The sequence below is a fragment of the Sminthopsis crassicaudata genome, chromosome 6, assembly GCF_048593235.1.
Source record: "Sminthopsis crassicaudata isolate SCR6 chromosome 6, ASM4859323v1, whole genome shotgun sequence".
Taxonomy (NCBI): Eukaryota; Metazoa; Chordata; class Mammalia; order Dasyuromorphia; family Dasyuridae; genus Sminthopsis; species Sminthopsis crassicaudata.
This window is the reverse complement of record NC_133622.1, coordinates 251,496,129-251,514,282: the sequence shown is the minus strand read 5'-3', so window position 1 is coordinate 251,514,282 and position 18,154 is coordinate 251,496,129. Positions and strand designations below refer to the sequence as shown.

At 55.2% G+C, this 18,154-nt stretch overlaps 1 protein-coding gene across 3 annotated transcripts; it reads left to right on the top strand.

Annotated features, from left to right (window-relative positions):
* The first annotated feature begins 2,742 nt into the window (after window positions 1–2,742).
* Window positions 2,743–11,780, top strand: SLC29A2 (solute carrier family 29 member 2). Of its 3 annotated transcripts, none has more exons than XM_074272555.1 (13): window positions 2,743–3,017; window positions 3,332–3,443; window positions 3,677–3,758; window positions 4,131–4,291; window positions 4,554–4,693; window positions 5,335–5,469; window positions 5,755–5,852; window positions 6,350–6,434; window positions 7,475–7,587; window positions 7,760–7,865; window positions 8,191–8,276; window positions 8,634–8,716; window positions 9,512–11,780. In XM_074272555.1, the coding sequence occupies exons 2-13, from the start codon at window positions 3,415–3,417 to the stop codon at window positions 9,621–9,623; spliced, it is 1,230 nt and encodes a 409-aa protein (XP_074128656.1). In that variant the 5' UTR covers window positions 2,743–3,017; window positions 3,332–3,414; the 3' UTR covers window positions 9,624–11,780. The 3 variants fall into 3 exon arrangements, with proteins under 3 accessions (XP_074128656.1, XP_074128654.1, XP_074128655.1); XM_074272553.1 differs by having other exon boundaries at window positions 2,744–3,017; window positions 8,517–8,716; XM_074272554.1 differs by lacking the exon at window positions 2,743–3,017 and adding an exon at window positions 3,046–3,063 and having other exon boundaries at window positions 8,517–8,716.
* Window positions 11,781–18,154: the final 6,374 nt, after the last annotated feature.

Below are 18,154 nucleotides of genomic sequence, written 5' to 3'. Positions count from 1 at the left end.
TTGAACACCTGCTAAATGGTGTTTAATAAATGCCTTTTTGACTGATTGCTGACTCCCTAGTCAGTCAGAGGTCACAATTCAAAGCTAAAGTAATGAAACATTCTTCTATCGACATGGGTCCATGCTCCACAAGCACACACATCAGCAGCGGAGAGAGCCCAGGGATCGTATGTAGTGACTCAGAATGCGTGGCCCTCAGCTGCCCTACTCCTCCGTGGCCGGGCAGGCTCCTCCGTGGCCGGGCAGGCTCCTCCGTGGACTCGCCAGGTCCCTCCCCTTCCCTGAGTGACATATCTGGCCTTCCACTCTGTTAGGTCAAAGGGCCAAACTCAACGGGCAAGCAAGAACTAAGCCTTTCTTACGTGCCAGGAACTCAGTTTGAGATCAGAGCATTTCTCACTTTGGATTTATTTCTAATTTCTAATAATGGGTTATTAAGTCAGTGCGTCCAGGATCCCTGATTTAGCAGCGTGGGAATTTTCTCCACCAACATGGTCTAAGGCTAAAGCTCTAGGACTGGGATCATGCTTGATACGTGTGACACGGATGGAGAACCATCAGACTGAGGGGAACTTTCAACAATTCAAGCTGGAGAGGCAGGTGGCCCAGGGGAAAGAGTTCTGGGACCAGAGTCAGGAGAACTCATCTTCCTGAGTTCAAATCTAGCCTCTGACGCTTATTACTTGTGTGACCCTGGGCAAGTCACTTAACTCAGTTTGCCTCAGTTTCCTCATTTATAAAATGAACTGGAGAAGGAAATGGCAAACAACTTCAGGGTCTCTGTCAAGAAAACCTCAATGGAGTCCCAGAGAGTCAGCTATGACTGAAAAATGATTGAATAAACTTTTTTTTCTTTTCTTTTTTTTTTTTTTTTTTTTTTTTTTTTTTTTTTTTTTCCTGAGGTAATTGAGGTTAAGTGACTTGCCTGGAGTCACACAGTTAGGAAGGGTTAAGTGTTTGAGATAAGATTTGAACTCAGCTCCTCCAGACTTGAATAAACATTTTTAAAGCAGAGCAACTGAAAACCCAAAGACAAAAACAAAATCACCCCTGATCTCAAGAAGTCTGTATTCCCCTGGTGGATATGATACATTCACACTAATGAATGAATAAAGAATTTTAAAAGCCCTAACCACGTGCAAAGCACTGAGCTAACACAAGAGAGAGTCCTTGATTTCCACTTTAAGGGGGGGACATCCCATCCCAACGTTTTCAGCAGCAAATCAGCTGGAAAGGATCCAGAGTCCTTAGGGGGCAGCGGCAAAATAGATGGTCATATTGTTGTTCGGTCATATTCAATTCACCGGGACCCCATTTCCGTTCTTTCTCGGCAGAGACACGGCAGCGCTCGGCCATTTCCTTCTCCAGCTCATTTTACATTTTGGGGGGGACAAAGTGCCTTGCCCAGGGTCAGCAGGGAAGGAATGTCTGAGGGTGGGTCTGAACTCAGGCAGCCATCTTCCCCAGTTCATTTTCCCTTGATCAAACCCATCAGTTTCTGGGTTTTCAGTGGCGATGGCTGCAGCCCTTGGAGGAAGCCAGGCTTGCGGTCCGAGGCCTGTGGGCTCAGGGGCCTGGGCTGTCCCCATCAGAGTCTGACTCGTCTGCACGGGCGGGGCTCTCCCCCGAGGCACCCTCCTTCAGGGTGGGGGTGGGAGTCGCGGCCGTTGGGGGCCTAGCTGCCCCCTTGGCCCCAGGAGACGGCTTCTAGGACTGGGCCGGAAGCAGGATGGGGGAGCACTGCCATGCCCAGGCTCAAGTGAGATTAGTCAAGCGCTTAGCAGGTGAAAGACAACATTATGGTTCTCTTCCCTCCCTTGTTTGGGGTGGGTGGTTAGTTATTGCTGGTGGCGATGAGGGGAGCCGGGGTCCTCTCCCCGTGGTTTCTTCCCTCGATGCTGCACCAGGCGGGCTGGTGAGGGAGGCAGGAGTACAGAGAGATTTAGTTACCTAGAACTAAGTATAAGGTTCATTAAGAAGAGCTCGCTCTGACGGGGTGGGGGAGTTAACCCCTAGATGGGGGGGGCAGAAAAAGGTCTCCTATTGTCTCTCAGCCTCCCCAGGAACCTTGAAGGGAGCTGGAGGCTCCCGCGGGCAGAGGAGAGGTGGGAGAGGCTTCCAGGCGGGAGAACAGCCTGTGCAGAGCCACGTGCTGTGCCGGAGCAGCCAGTAGGCCCGCAAGCCTGGAGCTCCAGGGGGAGGGAGGGCGGGGGAGGTGGCGGTGACTGGCGGGAAGCAGATGGCAAAGGGCTTCACAAATCCCCAGGAGCCCGGACTCCCTTAATCATCCCCACTGCAGAGAGGAAAGAAACAAAGAGGGTTTTAACTTTTCACCCAGTGGAGCGGGCCCGGCCCTCCCGGTCACGCCAGGGAGCCAGGCCATCGGGAGGGGCCAGTGCTGGGAGGGGCACACGCTGGGAGGGGGCACACGGCGCTGGGAGGGGGCACACGGAGCTGGGAGGGGGCACACGGCGCTGAGAGGGGGCACACGGCGCTGGGAGGGGGCACAGGGAGCTGGGAGGGGGCACACGGAGCTGAGAGGGGGCACACGGAGCTGGGAAGGGCATACGGAGCTGGGAGGGGGCACACGGAGCTGGGAGGGGGCACACGGAGCTGGGAGGGGGTACAGAGCGCTGAGAGGGGGCATAGAGCGCTGAGAGGGGGCACACGGAGCTGGGAGGGGCATACGGAGCTGGGAGGGGGCACACGGAGCTGGGAGGGGGCACACGGAGCTGGGAGGGGGTACAGAGCGCTGGAGGGAGCACACGGCTCTGGGACCGCACAGCGCACTGGGGCCGGAGCTGTCCGCCGGAGCATCTTTCAGCTCCGCAGACAGGCGGCCGCGGGAGGCGGGCTCGGTGGGCCGGGGAGCAGAGGGGGACCAACGTCACGTGCCCCCCCGCGGCTCGGGCCGAGAGAGGCCGCAGTCTCCGCAGCTCGGCGGCCGCCACCTTGTCCCGCTGTCCTTGGCCGGCCCTTCGGGGGCACCGTGCCCTCGGTCCGCGCGGGGGGCCCAGGTGAGCAGCAGCTGCCCCTGCGGGGCGCGGGGGACGGGGCAGCCCGGTGAGTGCGCGGGGAGGGGGACGACAGGGGGACGTAGCTGGGGTCGGGCGCAGGGTCCTGGAGGACGGCGCGGACTGGGCTGCAGAGAGGTACGAGCTGCTCCCCACCCCCAATACCCTGCGTCAGGTCCCTCCCCGGGAGCAAGGGGGCGGGGCTCAGCCTGGGCCGGGCGGCGAGGGGACCTGGGGGGCCCGGGCCTGCTTCCCTCCTCCCCTGGGGTGTCCGGCTCTGGGCCCCGCCTCCGCTGCGACTTGGGGCTCTTTTCCAGGTGCTCCTCCCTCCCTCCTCTCCATCCCGACTCCAGCATCTACGTGCTCCCTCTGTCCTGGCCCGTCGTATCCGAATCCCACCATGGCCCGAGGAGACGCCCCAGAGGACGAGTAAGTCCGGGCGCCGGGCGCGGGGCACTCCCCCTCCCCTCCTCCCTCCAGGGAAAGACCGATAGTCCCCTACCCGGAGCCGCGCCGCGGGGAGCGAACTACAACCCCCATAACACCCCCCGCCTTGGGTTGCCCAGGCCAGCGCCGAGGATTGCTGGGAGTTGTAGTTTACACTCTCGCTAAAGGAGTGGGGGGCCGCTGGGGGGGGTCTCTGACTCTCCCCTCCCCCACAGCTACCACCTAGTCGGGACCAGCTTCTTTATCCTGGGTTTGGGGACCCTGCTGCCCTGGAACTTCTTTATCACTGCCATTCCGGTGAGAGGAGCCCGGGAACGGACCGACGCGGGAGAGGAGGGCGCGGGAGGCGGGACGTGTTCACGAGATCGCACTCTCAGAGCCGGGCGAGGACCTCCGTGCTCCCCCCCATACCCTGCCCCACTTGACGGCCGGGAAAAGGCTCCGAGGCTACAAACTCCCCCGGAGTCACAGCCTCCCCAGTCGGCTCCCCGGGCAGGGCCCACTGCACCCCCGCGGCCCCTCCCCTCTCTGGCCCCGGCCCTTCTGGGCTCCCAGTTCTCCCCAGACACGGGAAGGCTTTGGGGCTCCTGGCTGCAGACCGGCCGTGTCACCTTCTGGCCGTGTCACCTTCTGGCCTTGACCGTGGCCTCCCTGCCCATCTCCCCTCAGTACTTCCAGGCTCGGCTGGCCCTTGTCAATGTCACGGGGGAGCCTTCGGGAGGCAACCTCACAAGCCCCGGGGATGCCTTCAACTTCAACAACTGGATGACCCTCCTGTCCCAGCTGCCTCTGCTGCTCTTCACCCTCCTCAACTCTTTCCTTTACCAGTGGTGAGCCCCCACTCCCTGGGGAGCCTCAACGGGGGGGGGGGGGCCACTTACTTCTTGCCTTTGTCACTGCTGTGTCCCATCAGTCACTGCCCCCTCAGCCGTCCATGATCCTTAGCGACAGCTCCATAGCTGGCTCTTTCATCAGCTCCACCCAGCCACGGTCACAGCTGCTGCACCCACTGTCCTCTCCTGTCCAAAGCTGGCTCTTTCTTAGCGGCACCAGAGCAGAGTAGGGGCCACAGCTGTTTCTGGTCCCGCGCAGCATCCCAGAGAGGGTCCGCATCCTCGGCAGCCTCCTGGGCATCCTGATGCTCTTCGTCCTGACGGCCGCCCTCGTCAAGGTGGACATGAGCCCTGAACTCTTCTTCTCCATCACCATGGCCTCCATCTGGTTCATCAACTGTGAGTGCCCCGTGTGGCCTGGGCCTCGGCACGGAGTCCTGGGCCTAGGGATTCTCCAGTCCCAGTCTGGAGGTGGGATAGAGCAACATGGCCTGCAATCATCAGAGCTAGGAGAGAATGTCAGAAGTGGGAGGGACCATCACATCCTTAGGACCTAGAACCAAACCTAGACTGGCGGCATCTGAAGCAACTGTAGAACATAGAACCCAATCTAGAATATCAGGACTGAGGGGTACCTTAGAACAAAGAATGTCGGGGGGGGGGGAAACGCCAGACCTGGGATGGTCCTTAGAACTGGGATTCAGAGCTGGCCTGGAGAGCTTAAAAGTTCTAGTTGAGTCCTTCATTTTAAAGAGGAAGAAATGGATTTGTCGCCCCCATTGTGAGAGGGAGAGAGCGGATGCTTGAGAGTTCCAAGGCCTGAGCAAACATTGCTAGGCAGCTCCTTCCCCAGTCTTGTGCAGAGAACATGACCCCGTTTGCCAAGGACTTGGAACCCTGGCCACAGAGCTGCCCCCCGGAGAGCAGGAGCTTTTCCTCAGGCTCCTGGCCGCTTCAGGCCGCTCCCCTGGCCAGGGCGCTCACCGCTCCACTTCCAAGGGAAATGCCCACTGGGGACCATGGTTTGGCTTTCCCCCCAGCCTTCTGTGCCATCCTCCAAGGCAGTCTCTTTGGGCAGCTGGGGGCCATGCCCCCCATGTACAGCACCCTTTTCCTCAGCGGCCAAGGCTTAGCCGGGACCTTTGCTGCTCTCGCCATGCTGATGTCCATGGCCAGTGAGTGTGGGCGTAGTGTTGGGCTCTGGTTGGGAAGGAGGCTGGGAGGGGAAGCTGGCTGCAGAGCCAGGACTCCTGGGTTCGGGGGTAGGAAAAATATCAGCCACTGAGAGCTGAGTTGGCTGGGAGCCGGGGAGGATGCCAGAGGAACACACATCCTAGAGAAGGGAGGAGAGAAGTTTTCCAGCTATGCCGGGCCCCAGGGGCTGGGCCGGGGCTCCCAGAGAGGCTCCTGGGAGAGCCAGGCTGTCTGGCCTGGGTTCTCAGCTCCCATTCCCACCGCAGGCGGAGTGGACGCTCAGACCTCGGCCCTCGGCTACTTCATCACCCCATGCGTGGGAATCCTCGTCTCCACCGTCTGCTACCTGTCCCTGTCCCACTTGGTGAGCTGAGCTTCCTCTCTGGATCCTCCCCTGGGAACCGGCCAAGTCCTCCCCTCCTTCCCCCGTCCCCCCTCTCCCTAGCCATCTCCAGCTTAGCTAGATCCTGGTGGCAGGACAGGAAACCCGGGAGACCATGGACTGTATGACCGTGGGCAATGGACTGTGACCTTGGGCAGTGGACTGTGACCTTGGACGGATGCCACCTTTTACTTCCTGGCTCCTAGCTTTCCCCTCTCCGATGGAGAGGGCTGGAGACCCTGCCCTTCAGGTCCCCTCCAAGCCTAGCTCTATGAGCCTGTTGTTTTTGCTCCCGACTTGTTCATTTGAAGCCTCAGTATCTCTCGGCAGCTGGCCCTGGGGGTCCCTTCCAGCTCTAGGGCTGGCCTCGACCCAATGACCAGATTGGTTTCTAGACTTGTCTCAGGGCGACCCCGGTGTGGAACGGAGACCTCGTGCCCCCGCCCTTCACCAGGCCTTCGGGCTCTCTGTTGCTCCAGGAGTTTGCCCGATATTACCTGGACAAGAAGGCGCCCCACCCACAGGCCTATGAGCTGGAGACCAGGGCCGAGCTGCTCCAGGCTGGTGAGCCGGGCAGGGCTGAGGGCAGCCTGGGAAGGGGGGACAGAAGCTGCTTCCCCAGCCTACCACACATCTCTTAGCTACTGGGAATGCTGGGAATGCTCCAGAGCCAGGAGACTTGGGCTCACAATTACTGGCTGTGGCAGCCTTCATCTCTCCAAGACTCAGTGTCCCCCTCTGGCAAATGTGATTAATAATGGTAGCATGGCCACCTCCCTCCCAGGGTCTCCAGGAGCTCTAGCATCATCATCATCATCATTATTAGTTATTGCACTACTTAGCCCTCGTCACCGGTCCTGGATCGCCCACATTGACGGGGGGGGGGGGGGGGGGGAGGGGGGGAGGGGGGCGGGCAGCACCATCCCTCTGGCTAACCAAGGCCCTTCTGGCCAGGCTGCAGCCTATGCTGGGATCCTGCTCTAAGGCTTACCATGCCCCCGGCCACATCATTTAACCTCTCTCAGCCTGTTTACCCATCTGTGTAATGGAGTGTGTGGAAGCTCCTGCCTCACAGGGCTGTGATGCCCATGGAGAGCTTTGCCGGTCTGAGCTCTCTTCCTCCCTGCCAGGAATCCCCACGGACGCTCCACAGGCCCCCGGGACAGACAGACCGGGGCAGGTTCGGGGCTGTCGGGCTGGGGGACCCCCACGCCGGGGAGTCAAGCCCTCTACTTACAAGAGAGGGAGCGGACTTTCAGTTCTTTGTCCAAGGTCACAGACCCCGGCAGAGCCGTGGACAGTGCTGGGCACTCGGCGGCGGATGGGCAGCAAGGGGGGGAGCGTGAGGAGGCTGGGCAGTGCCCCGGGCCTAAAGCTGTCACCAACGGTGGGGGGTGCCATCTGGAAGAAATAGGAGGGTTGGGGTCTGGGGCGAGGAAGAGGCTGAATGGGAACTGTCCCGGAACTTCCCCTTTGAGCTGTCTGTGGGTCCCCAGGGATGTGGGACCTTTGGTTTAAGCCTCTGGCCCCAGGGGCCGGCTCTCTGCCGGACCATGGCGGGGACAGAAGCTTGCTGACTGGCCGGCTCACCCCTCTCCCCCCAGACGAGAAGAACGGCTTTTCTGGGAGCCCCCAGAAGGCGATGCTGGCCCTGGAGCTGGAGCCGGAGAAGGAGCCCAAGCCTGGCAAGGCTTCGGTCTCGGCCGTCCTCAGAAAGGTTGGCCCTGTGCCCCAGCTGGAGCTCCCAGGAGCCCTCCCCCTTCAGCCAGATCGGGCTGGGCCGAGGCTCCCGGGGCTCCCTCTCCACCTGGGTGGGTGGTTGCAGAGACGGAAGGCGGGGCTCGGCCGCCCCCCACAGCTCCCCAGACACAGGCTCTCGTGCTTTGCAGATCTGGATGATGGCTCTGTGCATTGTGCTGGTGTTCACAGTAACCCTGTCCGTCTTCCCAGCCATTACGGCCATGGTGACCAGCTCCAGGGGCCCCGGGAAGTGGAGTGAGTGTCAGAAAGGGGGGAAACTGAGGCCGGGAGGGAGTCTGCAGGAGAAGGGACAGACAGCTGGGACCAGAGAGGGAGCCCCGCAAAGGAGGGGAGAGTCTGTCTTAAAACTGAACTGGGGTTTGGGAACTAAGTGGGGTCTACAGAGCCAGCAAGACAGAGCGAGAAGGTCTAGGTCCAAGTCCCCTGCCTGGGTCTCAGTTTCCACATCTATAAAATGGAAGGTCCCTTCCATCCTTGGACCAAGGATATCCGTGAGGTTTAGTAGAGGCTGGGTCAAGGCCTTGAGCCTCCTGAGCCTCCGGGCCTCTCCTCTCCCCAGGCCAGTTCTTTAACCCCATCTGCTGCTTTCTCCTTTTCAATACTATGGACTGGTTGGGAAGAAGTCTGACTTCCTACTTCCTGTGGGTGAGTGTCCCAGGCCCACGGGAGGGCGACCTTCACCCCCACTCATCTGGGAGCCAAAGGGGACCTTCCGCTCCCTGACTCCTGCCTGCCAGTGAGAGCCCGAGGGTTGGGGCCGGGTGGCTCCCAGAGCTTCCTTTTTCCTCTGGGCTCCAGGGCGTGGGCCCCCGGGGTGGTGGTGGGGGGGGGTCTGGGCCGATGCCGGATGGAGGTGAAGGGGACTCTGGCGCTCTCGGCCCCCAGCCCGACCGAGATGGCCGCCTGCTGCCGCTGCTGGCCTGCCTGCGCTTCCTGTTCGTGCCCCTCTTCATGCTGTGCCACGTGCCCGAGCGCTCCCACCTGCCCATCCTCTTCCCGCAGGACGCCTGCTTCATCACCTTCATGCTGCTTTTTGCGCTCTCCAACGGCTACCTGGTGTCTCTGACCATGTGCCTGGCGCCCAGGTGAGCATCAGGGCGGGGGAGCTGGCTGCGAAAACCGGCTGCCAGGAGGGGGGCCGAGGGAGGGCCCCAGGGGCCGCTCACCGGGCCCTCCTCTTGCATCTCAGGGCAGAGATGGTCGGACTCCGGCCACCGGAGCTGAGCTTGGGCTCTAACCGGCTAGCTCTCCCTGGCCGCATCCTTCGCCTCCGGGGCCTGGGCTCTCATTGGTAACTCCAGAAGGCTCCCCGGGGCGGGTGCTCCCTCAGGCTCCATCCAGCACCAGCAAGTCCTCAGTGGCGAGCCCGCCTCTGACAGGGTTCCCTGACTTCCAGGCGCCCCTCACTTATGGGGCTCTTCAGATGAAAAGGGCCGGGCCGGGCCCAGGGCCCGCCTGGCTGGGGGAAGGCCAAGAAGTGGCCTGAGCACGGGAGGCAGGGAGCACCAGGGCCTGTTCCAGTCCGTCTGGGGGGAGGGAAATGAGTGGCTCGTGGTAAGCGATCAGCTCGGAGCCTTTCCTCAGAATACCGGAGCTAGAGGGGACCTGAGAAGTCAGAGGTCCCCCAAAGAGGCTCCAAGTACCATGAGAGAGCTTGGCTTCCCACCTCCCTGGATGTGAGACTAGTGCGTGGTCTGGGGAGACACTGGAAGTCTGGGGACTCCAGAGCCATAGCAGCCTGGGGGAACCTGGGAGATGTGGCAGCCTGGGGGACCCTGGGAGATGTGGCAGCCTGGGGGCCAGGAGCCAAGGCCTGCCCAAGGGTGGGAATGCGGAGGGCTGGGTTCCCTTCCTACAGCTGGCTCCCCCCTCCTTTGCAGGCAGGTCCTGCCCCATGAGAGCGAGGTGGCTGGAGCCCTCATGACCTTCTTCCTGGCCCTCGGGCTCTCCTGTGGAGCGTCCCTGTCCTTCCTCTTCAAATCCCTGTTGTGAGGCAGCCTGCGTCCCTCCTTGCCCGCTTGGATGGGCTGGCAGCCTTGGGGGGGGCTGCGAAGGCGGGGCAGGCAGGTCCTGGACCGGAGCCTGAGGCAGCGAGGAAGGCATTTAGTATGGATCTCAACAACTGTCCCTCAGGCCTGAAGGCTCTGGGGAGCCGCTGCTACCAGCCAGCAGCTGCCCTCTCCCGCCTGCCAAGGAAGGGCTGTGACTTAGCAGACGGTAATAGGCTGGTTAGGGGGATGGAAGGCCCCCCACATTTCCTGGTACTGGGGATCCCCCAAAAGCTCTCAAAAGGAGCTGGGGGTTTAGGTGCTGACCTGCCCTGGAGGCAGGGGGATGGACCAGATGACCTCTGGAGGCCCTATGTTTCTATTGGAGAACTCTTACCGCGGACATTGTTAAACTTCCCATTCTCAGGAGCTCTGGGCTTAAGTCCTGGAGGAGTCTGGGAATTCCTCTGGATCTTTCCTTTGGGATAAGACTTTTCAGTGAGCCATGGTGGGGGGAAGGGGAGGCAGTAACAGCAGGCTTTGCCCTGAGCTCCTTCCTTTTCCCCAGAAGTATTCCTAGTGAGGTCTGTGCCAATGGTGAGCTCAGCTCGTGCCCAGGGTCTGACAAAGCAGGTCTGAGATGGGGAAAGCAGGGAAGGCAGTGTGTGTGGGGGTCAATCAGCAAGCATTAAAGGCCTCCTGTGTGCCAGGCCCTGTGATGGGCCCCGAGTTTGTCCTCAAGGAGCTCCCCTTCTGCAGGGATGCTCTGCAAGCTCAGCTTGGGGACAGGGGCCAGAGAGTGCGAGGGATGGCGCTTTGCCAGAGACTCAGGGAAGAAGCAGCCGTGGTGTCCTCGGAGCCCTGTGGCCCGTCTGGCACTGGCTTTCTGGGTCTCTTGCCCCTGCTGCCGCCCAGTGCACAAGGCCGCCTCGGTGGCCCAGACTGGGGAAGCTCCGGAAGCAGAGCCCGGTGTGGCCACCAGATTCCCTCCTGCTTCCGGTTGGTGCTGTTACGCCCCCAGCAGTGTGACCCTTTGTCTGCAGGAGGCACCTTCCCAGGGTTGTTGCTCCAGTACTCAGCACCTGAGCAGGAGCCCGGCGCTCTCTTACACTTATGCAGAGATTCGGTACCTTCTATTCTCAAGCACTTCTGCTAGCCCGACAACCTCTCTCCTGGGTGAGGCAGGCCTCAGCCCCATTAAACAGAGGAAGAAATTGTAGTTCAGATGTCTGAGAAGAAGGGGTAGCCCTGCTGCTTCAGGAGCAATTTTATTCAGTTAGCATTTATCAAGCACCTAGTATATGCATGAAGGAGATATGGAAAATATGGGCCCTGCCCTCAGGGGCTTTATAGTCCGGTTGGGGGAATTAAGACATAAGCACCCATGCATTTATTAAGTGCCTACTGTGTACCTGGGCACTGTGCTAGGGACTGAGAATACAAAAAAGAAAAGGAGACAGTCTTTCCCTATCTACTGGGGGAGATAGCATGTTCTTTGGGAATATGGGACTTAAATGCACGCCCTTCAGGGAGGGCCGAGGGGCTGGCGGGCCAGGCAGCTGGGGGGCACAGAAGCATTGCAAGCTGAGGAGGGACGACCAGGATCGAGGAGGCCTGTCACCCAGTAGGAGCGTGCTCCCTCAGCGGGAAGGGCCAGAACCTTGAGCCAATATCTCCAACTTGGTGGAGTCAGGAAGCCCCTGGTACCCAGAGTTCCACACTGGGGACTGCTGGTGCAGGGCCCGCCCTCCAGGGGAGTGAGAGAGCAGCATATGTGGAAGGAGAAGTGGAGGGCTCTGGCTCCATCCAAAAAGTCATCGTAACAGCGGGAGCGCAAAGGCTTGGGGAACAGCAGGTTTGGTCCCCTGGAAGGGGGTAGAAACTGAGGCAGGTTTGCTGGGAGATCAGGGGAATGGAATGTGCCAGGGGAGGGGAATTTATGGGGGCTTTTAGCTTTTAATCTCAGAAAAGTCATTCCCCTCTGTGGTTCTCAGTTTACCCACAAGTTAAAAAACTGCACTTGGACTGATTTCCATGTTCTGGTGGCTAGGCTCCCCTTTTCTCCCTCCCCCCCCAGGGAGCCCTAAGTCAACTACCCCAGCCCTTCTGGAGAGAACTGCTGTTTGATGTGTGAAATAAATAGCTGGCTTTTTATGCATCACATGTAGCTATTCCTGCCTCTTCTTGAACACGTCCTCCCCATTGGGCAGCCTCTGGCCCCAGGCTCGTACCTTGGCTCCGTCCAGGCCGAGTCCAGCATCGGACAATTAGTGCCCTCAACATGGGCTAATCTGATTGTCACCTAGGTCCCCTGCAGACAGAGAATGCCCAGGGAGGAGCCAGACAGGAAGCACATTTAGGGCAGACGTGATTGAGCCAGGTCTGTGGTGAACCAGAGCTGGTGGGGCATCGAGGATCAGGGGGGTCCTGGGAATGCTCATTGAAACTTCTGGCCCATAGTTTGGGAGTGGGGGTGACTTCAGTGACTCAGAGTGGCTTAAGGGTGAGTGAACCTTGGAAAACCCCAGAAAGCCTAGGTGCAGCTCTGAGGGATGCAGCCGACAGAGTGCTGGGCTCAGATACTTCCTGGGGCATTGGAGTGAATGTAAGAACATTTATTAAGCACTTACTGCGTGCAGGCCTACACAGAGAAGTTGGCGTGCGATGGGCCTCCAGGAGCCTTCATCCTCACAAGAGAGATGTCCTGTGGCAGTTGAATGGAAAGGTCCCATGCTCCTCGGGGGCAGCAGCCAAGCCGGCTGTCAGGCTTTTCTCTCCTGAGATTCTACTGACAAATCCATCGTTTGTGGGGCTGAACCACTTTCTGTGGGCTGGAGGCACCCCAAGGCCTGGGGATCAGTCCTGGGCTGTCTGCACCAGAGGGAGGGGAGACAGGATCCTGGTGGGGAGGGGAGACGGGGTCCTGGGGAGGAGGGGAGACGGGGTCCTGGGTGGAAGGGGAAATGGGGCCAGTTGGAACATCCTGCCTCCTCCCCCTCTTTCCCATACAGTTGGGTGGCTTTGAAAGATGAGTCACATATTCTGAACCCCGACTCTTCCTCTGTAAAATGTGACAGAGAGCAGAGCCATTAATCAGAAATCAGAGGCAGCAAGGAAACTCTATGCCACTAGGTGACACCACAGCACTCATCTTCCCGAATTCCAAGATGACCCAGGCACTAGCTGTGAGTCCCTGAGCAAGTTCCTTCACCCTTTTTGCCTCGGTTTCCTCATTTGTAAAATGAGCAGGAAAGGGAGCTGGCAGATCACTCCAGTACTTGTCAAGAAAACCCCCAAAGGGGTCATGGTTATTTTATTTATCTGTTTGTTTGTTTTTGCTGAGGCAACTGGGATAAAGTGACTTGCCCAGGTCACAGGTAGAAGTGTTATGTGTCTGAGGCCAAATTCGAACCCAGGTCCTCCTGAATTCAGGGCTGGTGCTCTATCCACTGCACCACCTAGCTGCCCTGACTTTAAAAAAAGGTTACAGAATGGGAAGGGAAAAAGAATCATTGCCCCAAACCTTTACAAAAGTCTGACACCTAAAAATGCTTAGAAAATTGATACGAAGATAGCAGACTAAGAGCCCTTCCTTAATAGAAACAGGTTTCAAAAGGGGGAATGAAATTCTATCAACTCCAAATCACAAATAATAAGAGAACTGCAACTGAAAGCTCTTTTCAAGGCCTCTCCGAAATCCTGTTTTCAAGACTGAATTTGGAGAGGGGGCACAGTAAGAAATCAGTCATACTCACAGCATTGGCAGAGCTTCCCAGTTGGCACATCATTGGGGAAAACAGCTTGGAATTATAGAAGAAAAATAAATTTGACCTAATAGTTTCATTATTGACCTAAGATTTCAAGATTATGAAGAGGAAAAAAATTCCCATAGTGATTATGTTTTTAAAAAGTTGATGGTTTCAAAGGATATGAACAGATAATTCTCAAATGAAGAAATTGAAACTATTTCTAGCCATATGAAAAGATGCTCCAAGTCATTATTAATCAGAGAAATGCAAATTAAGACAACTCTGAGATACCACTACACACCAGTCAGATTGTCTAGAATGAAAGGGAAAGATAATACAGAATGTTGGAGAGGATATGGGAAAACTGGGACACTGATACATTGTTGGTGTAATTGTGAATACATCCAGCCATTCTGGAGAATGATTTGGAACTATGCCCAAAACTATGTGTATTCACAGTTTGATAACACCCTTTGATCCAGCAGTGTTACTATTGGGTTTATAGCCCAAAGAGATTTAAAAGAAGGGCAAGGGACCTATATGTGCAAGAATGTTTGTAGCACTACTGATCAGATAAATGCAAATTAAGACAACTCTGAGATACCACTACACACCTGTTAGATTGGCTAAGATGACAGGAACAAATAATGATGAATGTTGGAGGGGATGTAGGAAAACTGAGACACTGATACATTGTTGGTGGAGCTGTGAAAGAATCCGGCCATTCTGGAGAGCAATTTGGAATTATGCCCAAAAAGTTATCAAACTGTGCATACCCTTTGATCCAGCAGTGCTACTCCTGGGCTTATATCCCAAGGAAATACTAAAGAAGGGAAAGGGACCTGTGTGTGCCAAAATGTTTGTGGCAGCTCTTTTTGTAGTGGCCAGAAACTGGAAGATGAATGGATGTCCATCCATTGGAGAATGGTTGGGTAAATTATGGTATATGAAGGTTATGGAATATTATTGCTCTGTAAGAAATGACCAGCAGGAGGAATACAGAGAGGCTTGGAGAGACTCACATCAACTGATGCTGAGTGAAATGAGCAGAACCAGAAGATCACTATACACTTCAACAACAATACTGTATGAAGGTGTATTCTGATGGAAGTGGATATCTTCAACATAAAGAAGATCCAACTCACTTCCAGTTGATCAATGATGGACAGAAACAACTACACCCAGAGAAGGAACATTAGGAAGTGAATGTAAACTGTTAGCACTACTGTCTATCTACCCAGATTACTTATACCTTCGGAATCTAATACTTAACGTGCAACAAGAAAATGGGATTTACACACATATATTGTATCTAGGTTATACTGTAACACATGTAAAATGTATGGGATTGCCTATCATCTAGGGGAGGGAGTACAGGGAGGGAGGGGAAAATTTGAAAAAATGAATATAAGGAATAATGTTATAAAAAAATTACTCATGCATATATACTTTCAAAAAAAATTTTATAATTATAAAATTAATTTAAAAAGAAAAAAAAGAATGTTTGTGGCAGCCCTCTTTGTAGTGGCCAGAAACTGGAAACTACGCGGATGCCCATCAACTGGAGAATGGCTGAATAAATTGTGGTACATGAATATTATGGAATATTATTGTTCTATAAGAAATGACCACAGGATGAATACAAAGAGGCCTGGAGAGACTCACACGAACTGATGCTGAGTGAAATGAGCAGGACCAGGAGATCGTTGTATACTTCAACAACAATACTGTATGATGATCAATTCTGATGGACGTGGCCCTCTCCAACAATGAGATGAACCAAATCAGCTCCAATAGAGCAGTAATGAATTGAACCGGCTACACCCAGCGAAAGAATTCTGGGAGACAACTATGAACCACTCCATAGAATTCCCAGTCCCTCTGTTTTTGTCTGCGTGCATTTTTGATTTCCTTCACAGGTTAATTGTACACTATTTCCAAGTCTGATTCTTCTTGTGTAGTAAAATAACTGTATGGATATATACATATATTGTATATAACATATACTTTAATATATTTAACACGTATTGGTCAACCTGACATGGGGGGGGGGGGGAAGGAGGGGAAAAGTTGGAACAAAAGGTTTTGCAATCGTCAATACTAGAAAATTACCTATGCATAAAATTTTTGTAAAAAATAATTTAATTAATTAATTTTTTAAAGTCCTACATCTTGGGGGAGGGGGGAGTTGATAGTTGCCCTTCTGTGAAATCAATAAACAAGAGAAATGAAATGAGGCGACCCTTAACTCTGAAGGGCCCGACCAGTGTGGTACATGAATGTGAGAACAGGGGCTGGACCTGGCACTGGGGCAGGGCGGCCCTTTCTCTAGAGAGCTGGCCAGATGCCGGGACTGAGAAATGAAGTGTTACTTCGGACCAGTCAAGCAGCCAATTCTGGTGCCTCCAAGGCCAGCTCTCTCCCTCTCTCCCACACTGCTCTTTTTTTTCCCTTTCTCTGTTAGACTAGTGAAATATTATTGTACCACAAGAGAGAAACTGGAGGAAATTAGACAACCAGGAAGAACCAGCAGAAGATCAAGAAAGTATAAGCAAAAGAACAATCCAGGAACTGAGAGGACATTGTAACACTCTGAACCTGTTACACTGTAACACTCTGTACCTGTTGCATTGTAACACTCTGTACCTGTCACATTGTAACACTCTGAACCTGTTACACTGTAACACTCTGTACCTGTCACATTGTAACACTCTGTACCTGTTGCATTGTAACACTGTAGTTCAACAGTAACACAAACTGAGACAATGTTGAAGGACAGCAGAACTAGCTTAATCTTGATTCCAGATGAAGGACCTTGGAACAAGGACTTCCTGTTAGCCAAGAGGCGATGGACTACAGGTGTGGGCTGTATGCTTGCCCTCAGCTATGCACACACACACACACACACACACAGATAAATTGGGGGAATAATTGGGAAGTAAATGAAGTATAAAAAAAACAAACATTCCTGAGTAAAATTAAAAGAAGCCCCCAGTTTCCCCCTTCAATCTGTCCTGCCCCGGTCACTTCTGGCCTCATCCTCAGTGTCCCTAGCTCCTGTTGATCCGTGATTTCCCCTCGGAGCACTGTGGGCAGTGCCCCATATTTTAGAAAGTCCCAGATATTTTTAGAAAGTCCCATGTCCAGCATTTTAGGGAGGAGGTTGCTAAGTGAGCATCCATGCAAAAGGCCCTCCTGGGTGGGGGAAGGCTTGGAGGCCATGAAGCTCAGTGGAAGGAACCGGGTTTGTTCAACTGAGAAGGGGACGGGCAAAATGGTGAGCTGAGTAGTCTTCCCAGCACCTGCAGGCTGCTATGGGCCAGAAGCTAAGGACAGACTGGCTTTTCTAGGTCCCAGAGCTTGAACCAGCAAGGGGTGGGGGCGCAAAGGAGTCGACTTATGCTGGATTTCTGGAAAAGTTTCCAAACAATGAGAGGAGCCATGTCAAAATGGAACAGGCTGTCATGAAAGGTAATACGTTTCCCAACACTGCTGCAAGCCAAGGCTGGGTGAGCCCTGGGAGGGGATATCTGTGTTCACTGGCACCATCGGAATGGAGAGAAACTTGAAGTGATTTGCCATTTCTTTTTCTAGCTCATTTGACAGATAAGGAAACTGAGGCACTCAGCTAGTAACTGAGATGACTTTTCCTGACTCCAGTCCTAACTGCCCCAGGAAGGGGCATCCCAATAAATGATCTTTCAGCTGAATTCAAATTCGAATCCAATGTGTGAATTAACTCCAGTGTCAGAGTGGGAGTGGGTAACAGCCTTTAGTCGGTTTGCTTGGAGGGTTTTTATTTTTATTTTTATTTAGCAGAGAGAAGCCGGATTTGGAATAGAGGCCCTCTGATGTCTGAGGGGCTTAGATCAGGCAACTCCACGATCCCAGGACACGACTGGCTGTGTGACCCTGGCCACGTCACTTAATGTTTGCTTCAGTGTCTTCCCTAGAAAAGGGGGTTTAATAATAGCACCTGCTTCCCAGGGTTGTGAGAATCAAACATGAAAATGCCTGTAAGCAACTTCCCACACCTTCAGATGCTAATAAATGCCCTTGTTTCTATCTATTCTGGGGCAGGGAGGATGCTGTCCTCTCGGGCCACGGACTCTGCTAGGAAGGACCTAGCAAGTCAAGCATGAACATGAGAGGGTCACATCTTCCTTCGGGAGTCACGGAAGCCCAGGTCATCAGCTTCAGCTCTTCCCAGTGTCCAGGCAAAAGGGACAAGGCTGCCTGGAGGCTCAATCAGTGGATGAGCATTTATTAAGCACCTACTGTGTGCTAGCAGCAGAAGTCAAAACAGAGCCAAGCCTGCTCCCAAGAGTGTACCCTTGTAGCTAAGGCAGAGACGGACCTGATTCCTTTATCGGCAAGGGGGGTGGGGGTGGGGGACGGTGATCTGATGACCTCTAAGATCCCTTGCAGCTGTAAACTTAAGTGAGCGTGTGCGTGTGCGTGTGCGTGTGTGTGTGTGTGTGTGCGTGTGTGTGTATCCCCCTGCATCTCCAGCCTCTCCCCTCTGGGCTCATCAGCGTTTGCCCCCCAGGCTGACCTCGGGGTCAAGGAGGAGCACGAGATGGGCAGCGCCCATCAGAAGCCATCCCTCGGGATTCGGATCCAGCAGGGATCAAAAGGAGGGGGGCCCTATCTCTGATGGCTCCGAGCCAAGCTGCAGCATCGCTGCGCCCCGGCTCCTTTGCCCAAAGCCCCCGCTAAGCGTGACGGTTTGCAAGGGATCATAGGAGAAAAATTACTGCGGGGCGGGTGGAAAAGGGGAACGGAA

What these genes read in the sequence shown, in the direction of transcription:
- SLC29A2 (XM_074272553.1), top strand. Translation starts at nt 3,415, where the DNA reads ATGGCCCGAGGAGACGCCCCAGAGGACGA. An exon ending in TCTTTATCACTGCCATTCCG is followed by an intron (nt 3,759 to 4,130) that starts GTGAGAGGAGCC and finishes ATCTCCCCTCAG; the next exon opens with TACTTCCAGGCTCGGCTGGC. An exon ending in ACCTGTCCCTGTCCCACTTG is followed by an intron (nt 5,853 to 6,349) that starts GTGAGCTGAGCT and finishes CTGTTGCTCCAG; the next exon opens with GAGTTTGCCCGATATTACCT.